The sequence below is a fragment of the Epinephelus moara genome, unplaced genomic scaffold, assembly GCF_006386435.1.
Source record: "Epinephelus moara isolate mb unplaced genomic scaffold, YSFRI_EMoa_1.0 scaffold1357, whole genome shotgun sequence".
Taxonomy (NCBI): Eukaryota; Metazoa; Chordata; class Actinopteri; order Perciformes; family Serranidae; genus Epinephelus; species Epinephelus moara.
In genome coordinates, this window is record NW_026078837.1 from 941 (window position 1) to 11,353 (window position 10,413).

General features: G+C 47.6%; 1 protein-coding gene across 1 annotated transcript in view; it reads right to left on the bottom strand.

Annotated features, from left to right (window-relative positions):
* Positions 1-289: 289 nt before the first annotated feature.
* Positions 290-10,413, bottom strand: part of LOC126386992 (intermembrane lipid transfer protein VPS13C-like) — a 23,765-nt gene continuing 13,641 nt past the window's right edge. The window contains exons 9-25 of the mRNA XM_050039565.1: positions 9,626-9,852; positions 9,283-9,375; positions 8,894-9,127; positions 8,662-8,793; positions 7,401-7,490; positions 7,103-7,258; positions 6,299-6,563; positions 5,507-5,667; positions 5,299-5,420; positions 4,722-5,019; positions 4,151-4,540; positions 3,953-4,057; positions 3,461-3,616; positions 3,087-3,212; positions 2,864-2,997; positions 1,310-1,436; positions 290-716 (exon numbers count right to left, since the gene is read on the bottom strand). Coding sequence (XP_049895522.1) covers positions 477-716; positions 1,310-1,436; positions 2,864-2,997; positions 3,087-3,212; positions 3,461-3,616; positions 3,953-4,057; positions 4,151-4,540; positions 4,722-5,019; positions 5,299-5,420; positions 5,507-5,667; positions 6,299-6,563; positions 7,103-7,258; positions 7,401-7,490; positions 8,662-8,793; positions 8,894-9,127; positions 9,283-9,375; positions 9,626-9,852 — 3,056 coding nt within the window. The 3' untranslated portion in view covers positions 290-476. The remainder of the gene's footprint in view (positions 717-1,309; positions 1,437-2,863; positions 2,998-3,086; positions 3,213-3,460; positions 3,617-3,952; positions 4,058-4,150; positions 4,541-4,721; positions 5,020-5,298; positions 5,421-5,506; positions 5,668-6,298; positions 6,564-7,102; positions 7,259-7,400; positions 7,491-8,661; positions 8,794-8,893; positions 9,128-9,282; positions 9,376-9,625; positions 9,853-10,413) is intronic.

The window sequence follows — 10,413 nt, forward strand, 5'->3', positions numbered from 1 at the left end:
TCAGCCTAATATTGACAGAAGGAAGTCAGTAGAAACAAAACTTTTACCAGTCTGTTTAATATCTGTGTGTTTGATGTTGAGTTTGTGCCCAGTGTGTTTGGGCTCCATCACATTACAGCTGAATACATTATATTCAAATATATGAACACTGTTAAGATAGAAACATGTTTCTGTATGTTAGACACATGACCTCATCACATGACATCACATCACTCACGATGTTTAGCTGCAGCTGACGGAAGAAATTTATTTATTTTTTGTTATCTGCACGTCTTTCAGTGCTTGCCGTGAACATGCGCCCCTCTGGCTGAACATACTCAGAATTGATTGAACTGATTCTGATCAACTGTTCTGGAACCAAAAACTCAGAGTTTCTCAGCTCAGGCTCAGTAAACTCAGAGATCAGGATCAGGCTGAGTTTGTTGATCCTGCTCTCTGAAAAAGGGCCCTGGTGATGTGTTCACCTGCTGATTTGTTTACCTGGTGATACCAATGTAAGAGATCTCTTGGCGGCTGGCGTTGTTGATCAGTGACAGTCCGAGGTTTTGCAGCGACACCTTCACTTCCTGTTGGAACTGTTCGAGCTCTTCAGCCTGCCGGGCCTTCGTCACCACGGCAACGTCCTCGGTGAACAGCATCACCCGCTGGCGTCCGTCCAGGAAGGAAACCCAGTGAACCTGAGACAGGCTGTCGTAGGAGAACTGACCCACCTCATCCTGCACCAGAGACCACAGGTTCAGACGTTCAGACTCTGAGGCCAAGTCTCATTTCTTATTTTTACCCCATGCCCTGTTCTGAGTGTCGCCTCACCCCTCAGAAATCGGACAACCCTTCAGACCTTGATAAATCATGGGTAGTCGTCAACACTGGCATTTATGTAAAAAGACGTGACATTTTGCCTGACACTGTGAAAGTGTCTCTGCTGTGGTGATTTCTCTGACGAAGGCTACACACTCGTGTTTCAGGACCCTCGTGATTTATTCACAACTGAAGTTTCACAAATATCATCAAATAAAAAAGAATGCTGCTTTATCACCATGACACTTATGGTGCTCTGTGGGCTAATGTTAGCTAACTGTCTAACGTTAGCTAACTGTTTAATATCAGTTAATGCTGCTCCTGCCCTGTCAGTCTGTGCTGATATCATAGGAGAGAGAACACATTCAGAAACTTCTCTGCTGGAGTTAAATTAAATTTTGTGCATCATCACAGAAAAATACGAACTGAAAATAAGTTTAAATTCTGGACACATCATAATTATCAGTGTGACGTTAGCATAAAGGACAGCGTTAACCCTTTAGTGCCAGACCTTCAGCAGATCCAGCTCTCCAGAGTGTTCCATGCAGCTCCAGCTGAGCGTTCGGTTTCCTGCTGGGTCATCCCACACAAACCGCCGAGCCTCATTGGGTTTCAGCTGGTGAACCACCTGCGAGCCGCTGAGGAGGAGACAGACAGAGGGTCGTTAGGTTTTATTAAACTGTCATAAATCAGCTGTGAGAGTCCGACGATGAAGCGACGTCGAAAGTCCGCTCGGGCAGATTCTGATTTGTGATGCTGGACTTTAACAATAACATCGAAATTCTGTCCATGCAGGTCACAAACAGGACTGGTGACAAGGGACAACCTTGGCGGAGGCCAACACCCACCGAAAACGTGTTTGACTTTACACCAAGTATGCGGACACAGCTCTCTTTGGTACAATTTATTTTATAAAATTGATATCAAAAAAAGTATTGTTCTGGAACCGGTATCAAAGTGAAGGTATCGGTATCGACATTGAAAATCTTTGAACGATACCCAGCCCTAGCAGTGCCACATCAGGACTTTTCCTGTTGCTTCCTCCTCAGATGTCCTCTGTGTGTTGTTGATGAAGTTGTGTGTTGAAGGGGATAATTTCCACCTCACTGCACCAGACAGCAGGTCCTTGAACCCGCCTGTCTTCAGGTCTCTGGTCGGAGACTGCAGAGAATCCTGGGTACAGAGATCAGCGCAGCTGTCAGCTGATCACCACCTGGTGGTGCGCTGGATCAGATGTTTGAACTGGGATCGTCTGGCTGAGTGTCGTCTTCAAAAGGTCTTCAGCTCCTTCCTCCACAGGAAGAGTTCCTGCATCAAGAGAAGGTTTGGGACATGGTGCAGCTGTCGCGGTGGCAACCAAAGAACCTGCTGTGTGCTTGGTTCAGACTCGGTTTGTCCAGGAGACTTCTGGAGCAGCAGGGTCAAAAGGTCAGGAGGACGGAAATCTTGTTCTGTGGTCACTGAAGCAAAACAGATGGACTTTTAGCCAGCCTCAAAGAGGTTCTGACAAACCTCCGAACATTTCGGTTCAGTCCAGGCTATTCTCAGCAGAGAGGAGAACTCGGATCTGACTGATGGATAAACTGAACCTGAGCGACACCTCGTCCACAGAGTCAGAGGTCACTGAGGCAGCTGTTGACTCCTCTACATGAGTTCTGTGGACCTGCAGAAGGTTTGTGACCATGTCCTAAGGGGGACTGTGGGAGTTTTGGGGTACCATCACCATTAGTCCTTCAGTCTTTTATGATCAGAAGTGTTCTCCACCAGACTTCCTGTCACATATTCTGTTTGTGGCTTTCATGAACGATTCTGTTCTGTTCATGAAAGCCACAAACAGAATATGTGACAGGAAGTCTGGTGCAGTGGAGGCATGGTCAGCGTTGAGCTAGGGCTTCTTCAGGATAAGAGGAGGACGTTCAGGTGATGAGGTCATCGGATCGGGATCCTGCTGGTGGATGATTTCCAGACACATTCAGGAGGGGGGTGCCAACAGGACACAGTGACCGTTTATAGATCTGATGAGGACGTACGACCTGCTGCACTCTGTGTGTGTGTGTGTGCTGACCTCTGCCTGTAGCTGATGGTGACCCAAGGCGTGTGGTTGAGCAGCAGGGCCGGAGCTGCTCCTTCATAATAATCACTGAAGCTGATGACGGTCGACAGATCAGAGATGTTGACGTCTACGATGATGCCGCCGCACTGAAAAAACACACACATGTAAACAACGGTGGAACGTGCGACAGTGTCAGAGTAACATGAGCTGTGATTGGTCCAGTAGAGACACTGACCATGTCGAGGCTCAGCAGGGTGCCGTTGTCCTGACGGTTAAAGAAGAAGAACTTAGAGGTGGATTCTGATCCGACAACACGGACGCACAACTTCCCTGAACCATTCTCAGGCCACAGAGGGAGACACTGCAATAATAACAACAACAACAGCTACAGATCAACAAAAACAACAGAAGAAGAACAGATCAACAGCAACAGAAGAACAGCTACAGTTCAAAAACAACAGAAGGAGAAGAGATCAGCAGCTCTAAGACGACCTAAGGAGACTGCTGTGGCTGCAACACAAACAGAGAGCGTCCGCAGGTGTCTGGAGTCGTGGACTCATTCAGTGACACCAACTGTCTCTGGGACAAACGAACAGACGTCACATTCACCTCGGTGGAGGAGATGTAGTGCCACTTGGTGGAGGTCTGACCGGTGACTTCTCCAACCTCCAGCTCATATGAAGACTTGTTAACCAGCGTGTAGAACGGACTCATGGTGACGATCCTGGTCAGGTTAAAACTGCTCATCTGGATACTGACGCCCACCTGGACACACAGACACAGAGGACTGAGGACACCAGAGTGAAACAGCAGAGAACCAAGCTCCTGTTATCATCTGTTCTTCACATCAATCAGATTCATGTTTGGGCCATAAAGGTAAAAACAAAGTGGAAAAGCATCCATAAAGATATACAGTAATAAACAGTATCTGTCTGCGGCTCAGTCGATGTGACGCTGCTGTGCAGAGGACTGTGAGTCAGAATATTAGAACAGCATGTCGACCTGTAAACTGAAGAATGTGACCGGATACAGTCGGACATCTCGTGTTTATCTGCTGACCATCCTGTGTTTTAATTTTTGTACTGAAGAGTTTTTAGTTACCAGGAAGTCCATGTTGTTGGCGGGACAGCGAACGCAGCCGTAACTTCCCACAGTGTCCAGAGAGAATGCATCCGACCAGGAACTGGTGGAGACACACAGCTGGAGCTGCAACAAACAATCAGAACAATCAAACATCAGACAGACATGTCTGTCTCTTCAGACGGAGGTCGGGACTCTGGCAGCAGGTGTTATTCTGACCTTGTTCTTGCTGAACAGGTTCTTTTTCCTGAAGGAGAACAGGATGATGTCTCTGAAGTCGGCCGGGTGTTTGACGCTGATGTCTTCGGCTCTGTACTGCAGCACTCGAGAAGTCTTGTTGATGATCCAATACGGGCTGAAGAGTGACAGCAGCAGGCGGCTCCTTGTCCTCGTCACGTGAATGCTCACATCCACCGTCATGTTGGTGTCCGAGTCACAGGTGAGACACACAGCCAAGAACTCAGGCATTTCCTGTTCGATACGAATGTGTCCGTGCCAGTCGCGGCCCTGATACCTCATCAGCACCAGCGACACGATCTCACCTGAGACACGAGCATTCAGGAGGTCCGACGTGCTGCCTTCCTGAAGCTCATAGGAGTCTGCTGAGCTCTGAAAGACCAGATCAGACCAGACCAGATTATCTGAGGGTCTCACTTTCTGACAGTGTCTTCAGTGAATCAGATCTTTTAATCATCTTAAATCTGACTAGTCTGTTGTGCTTCACATGATATTGATAAAATCTCTGACCTATTCAAACACCCTCCACCATTCGTCTTTCTGCCTGTTTTACCTCCATCATGTGGCGGACAGTGTACGGCAGCAAGTTTCGTAGCGTGGCCACAGGGTGGAGGTGGATGATGTAGGCTGGGTCCCAGTCCTCCTCTCCATGACTTGCAATGTGTCGCAGGTTGTCAGGGACAGCCAGCGTGCTGACCATCAGCGGCAGCAGACTGCTGTCGGTCGCGGGACACTGCAGTACTGAACGCACCTCTGAGCTACGGTGGACCTGCTCCTTCCACGCCACGCAGGTGGATGAAGGGCCGTACTGACCTTCGAGAGGACCCGCCGGACGCACAAACAGCTGACATCTGGGGAGAACAGAGAAGAAACTACAGTCCACAACTTCTGAACTACCAGGCTGAGACTCGTCGGTCCCTTTCAGCCAAAATGTTTAGTTCCTGATATCAGCTCCTCAAACATGATATAAAACATTCCCCGTTTATGTTTTCTTGTCCTGACATTGACTCTACAGTTCTACAGGATGATTAACACAAACCAACGAACACCGACTGAGATAAGAGACAGACACACCCCATCGCTGGTGCTGATGCGAACTCTGGCCCCTGAGCACGGCGGTGTGAAGCTACCTGTACGTTTCCAAGGCGATGTGAAACTCTGTCTCTGGTTCAGCCTGTCCGATGCTCTGCAGGCTCCTGGACGTGGGACAGTACTTCAGGATGGTGAATGGCACCGAGAAGTGATTCTTTATCTGAAAACACAAACAGTTAGAAACAAGGCTCCTCCCACTGCTGGCTTATCAACATGTTCAGAAGTCTCTGTGTTTTAGATTCAGACCTGCAGCGGCGAGCGGACAGTGATGACCTTGTTGCCCTCGGCAGCATCGATCTGCAGCAGCACAGAAACTGCCTCCTGCAGCATCGGACCACGGATGTTGTAAAGACGACGACCGGGTTTGTCGACAGCGATGTTGGGGATCTCGCTGTATCCGGAGGGAACTGAGGGTTCAGAAACACATCAGCATTTTTGGTCTTCACTCACAAGTCTCCAGTTTTATTTAATGTGACTGTGTTTTATAATCTTTCCTCTCATTCATTCATTCATTCATTTCTTCATGAGCAGGCGACCACACAAGGTGCTGGACAGACATCGGGACATCTGTGTCCTGCTCAAAGACACTTTAAATTGTGGAAAAGAGGAGTCGGGGATCAAACCATCAACCCAGCTTTACTTCCTGAGCCTCAGCTGACAGGAAGGAGTGACTTCTCTACAGGTTCCATCATCAACACCCCCAAAACGTCCCGCAGACTGAGCGTCTGATGACCTTCAACTACTCTGTGTTAAACTGTCAGTGCTAACACACTGGCTGACAGAAAGTGTGTGATTAAATTTCAGCCTCATACCAAACAGCACGATAAACACAGTCAGGTGCCTCTGAGCTCCATTTGTGACATCAGCTGAACCTGATGCTGCTGCAGATGTCAGAACTCCTGGACGACATGTTTTACTGAGTAAGAATGTAAAGGACACTTATCATCTGTTTCTCACACCTGCAGCAGACACTAACGAGTGTTGGTGTGAATGTTGAGACAACAGAATGAGACTGTGGTGACAGTGAGGCGCTCTGACCAATGGTGAGGTTGAACAAGCAGCTCTCCTGGCGCTGCAGAGCCGACAGTTTGCCACGTGACGACGGTTCGAACATGGAGTGCTCCAGGTCCATGCTCTGATCCACAGACAGCTCGTGAAGTTTTCCCTGCGCTGACGAACCCACCGGCCTCAGGTTGGCGCTGTGCTGCACGATGAGTGGAATCCCCAGAGAGTTTCTGATGGTGAAGGGGGCCTTCTCCTTCAGAGAGTAGTCAAAGGTGGAGGCTGTGCCCTCTGAGAACGCCTGATCAAAACACAGCAAACACAAATTACTGTTAGGTTCACCAAAAACTGGGGTTATAGAGTTATAATACTAAAATGTGTTGTATCTTGGTGAGGTTATAGAGAATGTGATGTATCTTGGTGAAGTTATAGAGGATGTGATGTATCTTGGTGAGGTTATACAGGATGTGATGTATTTTGGTGAGGTTATAGAGGATGTGATGTACCTTGGTGAGGTTATAGAGATTGTGGTGTATCTTGGTGAGGTTATAGAGGATGTGATGTACCTTGGTGAGGTTATAGAGGATGTGATGTATCTTGGTGAGGTTACAGAGGATGTGATGTATCTTGATGAGGTTATAGATGATGTGATGTACCTTGGTGAGGTTATAGAGGATGTAATATATCTTGGTGAGGGAGGTTAAAGAGAATGTGATGTATCTTGGTGAGGTTATAGAGGATGTGATGTATTTTGGTGAGGTTATAGAGGATGTGATGTATCTTGGTGAGGTTACAGAGGATGTGTTGTATCTAGGTGAGGTTATAGAGGATGTGTCGTACCTTGGCGAGGTTGTTCAACACGTTGAGGCTACACTGGGAGATGGTGATGTTCATGGTGTCTTTGGAGCAGATGTTGACGGCCGTTCGAGGTTCAGGCAGAATCACGAAGTCGTCTCCGTGAACTGGACTCTTGTCCTGGACTGGGTTGTTCTTCATCTGCAGGGATGAGGACATCAACATTTAAAGACTGGGGTGGGGGGGAAGACATCCTTTATAAACAGTTCTGCATTGACACCTTGAGCTGAAGTCATATGATGTGTACTTGTCAGTGTGTGGTCAGTGTTTATGTGTGATTTACCTCAAGCTCCAGGTTCCACCTGCGTCTGCCACTGTCGACTCGTTCGATCAGAGGCTCCCACACTGCCTGGATCTCATTGAAGTAGTTCACCTGCAGATACACAATAGCTGTCAACATTCATCAGACATAAAACATCTTCATGTTTGTTTCTTCAGCAGCAGCAGCAGCCCATCACTCATCCATCCTGCTGTGCTTCAGTTTCACTACGCTCAACCTAAAAGGTTGTTCACCTATTGGGAGATCAGCGGTTCGATCCCCGTCTCCTCCAGTCCACAAGTCAAGTATCCTTGGACAAACTAGGGCTGCACGATACTGGAAAAACTGACATTCACTTAAAGTAAGAAAATTTTAAAATAGTGGCTTTTACTCACCACAGCTACTACTACTTTTTATCCGCTTCCGTTGCCTTGATAAAGTTAATGCATCACGCTGTCATTTCAAACTCAAGTTGTTTGAAATTGAATGTGCTGAGCGAAAAAAAAAAAGTCCAAAAAAGTTAATAACTTAGAAATAATGGTGAAAAGGTAGTTTCTTGCAACCCTAGAATTAAGATAAAAACATTCACAAACGAAGTGTTTAACTTTTGATTTAACACTAAAAATTAAAAACCTTGGCGCGCACTGCAGCGCAAGCAGACAGATGCGCGAATTAGAGCAGCATGTGTCACTGACACCAGACTCAGAGCGCAGCCGACCGGTGGAAAATGTCACCATCAGAATATTATTTTACATCAATAAAATCTATTTTATCATTATTTTGAGTCACATTGTTGAAAGAATTTAGTTGTCTGTGTTCAAGCAGGACAATAGGTCTCCATTCATTGCACGTTGGGCTTTCTATTTCCTTGTTGGAGATGGTGTTGCTTTCAAGGTCCCCCAAAAAATGGGAGAAAAAAAAGGCAGAATATTCAATTTTTATTTTTTTTTTCACAATCGAATCCTGTGCCATCGAATGAAGCTTTGAATTTTCTAATTTTTTGGGTCAGCCCTACCTAAATCGCAGTCTCAAACGTGAATGTGACGTGTGTTGTTAAAGTGGTCAGGAGATGTGAAGATGAGTTTCAGGTGTTTCTCCAGAACGATCCTGATCCTATATACATGGTTTCCAACAGACTTATTCCACAGTTACAGATCTATGGAGTGTAAAGAAATCCCTGCAGGGAACTGATTTTAACGTTATCGGGTGTGATGGACCCGTTCAGGTTCAGGTACAGGTTCAGGTTCAGGTTCAGGTTCAGTTTCAGTTTCAGTTCAGTTCTCACCTCCAGCGTCATGTCGGCTCTCAGCTGCAGCAGAGACGACCAATTTTTGGCCGATCCGCTGAAGGAGGACTCGGCCAGCAGCAGAGGGACGGTCCGATGACCCAAACCGGACTCCAGAGTCACCTGGACCACCTGTAGGGTGACCACACCTCGTCAACAGGAAACAGATTGGATCATGTCTTTGTAAAGTTTCAGAATCAGATTTTTTTTGGGAGGAGCTGGAAGGTCGTACCTTGACCTCTGCGGTGAAGCTCTCACCCTCGTTGTGTCCGTCCTGCTCTCTGAAGCTCTCTGTGATCTCAGTGGCCTGGTCCACTCCCAGGAACCAGTAGTTACAGCCGTAGATGTTCATGACCGACCAGAGGTCACTGACGTCCGTCTGCAGCTCCAAACTCTGCTCGTCATGCTGCTTTGCCGTCATAGCGGCTGTTATGGTCATCACTGTGTTGAGGATGAACGGAGAGATCTGTGGGACAAAGACACACTTCTGATGAAGATGATGATGATGAGGTCACTGTGGACACATCAGAGACAGGCAGGCAGGCAGGCAAGCAGGCAGGCAGACTCTTTCTGTCTCTGATCACAGGTGTGGTTCGGACGTTGTGTAATTAATGACCGTACCTTGACGATGACTTCCTCCACCGTCACAACGCCGCTCAGTGGTTGGTTAGGGTGGGTTTTGGTTTCCAAGGCAACAGAGCAGGGTCTCAGCACCTGTTGGACAGAGACATACTGATGAAAACAGTCCCAACAAACACAGCGTTTCCTTCTGTCTGACTAACGTCTGTTAAAAACTGCTGATGACAGATTTACATCTTCAGCAGGAACCAATGAGCTCTGAGCTGAGAGCCACAGACAGGAAGTCAGACAGTACTGATGGACGGACGAGTGTTGTTGGTTTGATGATAAGATCTAGAACATTTCAAACATTGTGTGAGCTGCTCATGTGGTCATGTGATCTTACAGTGGTGACTGCCTTGTCCTCCTTGTTTCGGATGAAGGGGCAGGCGAGGACTTTCAGCTCCCTCAGGTTGGCTCTCATGTTCTGGGTACCGTCCTCCTCCGCCTGCAGCGTGAAGTCACACTGAAACGAGGCTACAAGGGCGGGGGCGTCGGCTTTCATCAGACTGGCCACAAACACCACCTCCGGATCCACCACCACCGCCCGCAGACGAGTCCTGACCACCGAGGCTGCAGACAGGAGACAAACACAGTTCACTTCCTGCTCTGGTTTCTGTCTGTATGAACAGTTCTAAGACTTCATGATGTCGTCAGGCCGGGCGCCAACAGGAAGGGACCTAGACACCTCGCCATGTGCGCCTTGGAATGTATGCCTCGCCATGTACGCCTTGCAATGTATGCCTCGCCATGTACGCCTCTGCGAACCCATCACAGCTAGTTTCCATCCATGTCAGTGAAAACATGGATGCTTCACACACAGAAGATCTATACAGCACAGTTTCAAGATTAGAGTCACCAATTCAGTATCTGACCAAATGTCTCCCCTTCTGTTCCTGAGATATGACGTTAAAACATGTTGATGTCACAGTCAAGCTGACCTTTGACCTTCGACCACTAACTTATATTCAGCACTGACGTGCTGACGTATTGCGGTAAGCGAGTTGTGTCATTTCCGGTGTTTCTGTGACAGCGTCTCTGTACTGCTCTGGTGAATTCTGCTAGCCTGTTTTCTCACTACAGTTGCTTTAACGTCTACTTCAAGTCTTAACCCACACTGGTTCTGTTTAAGCA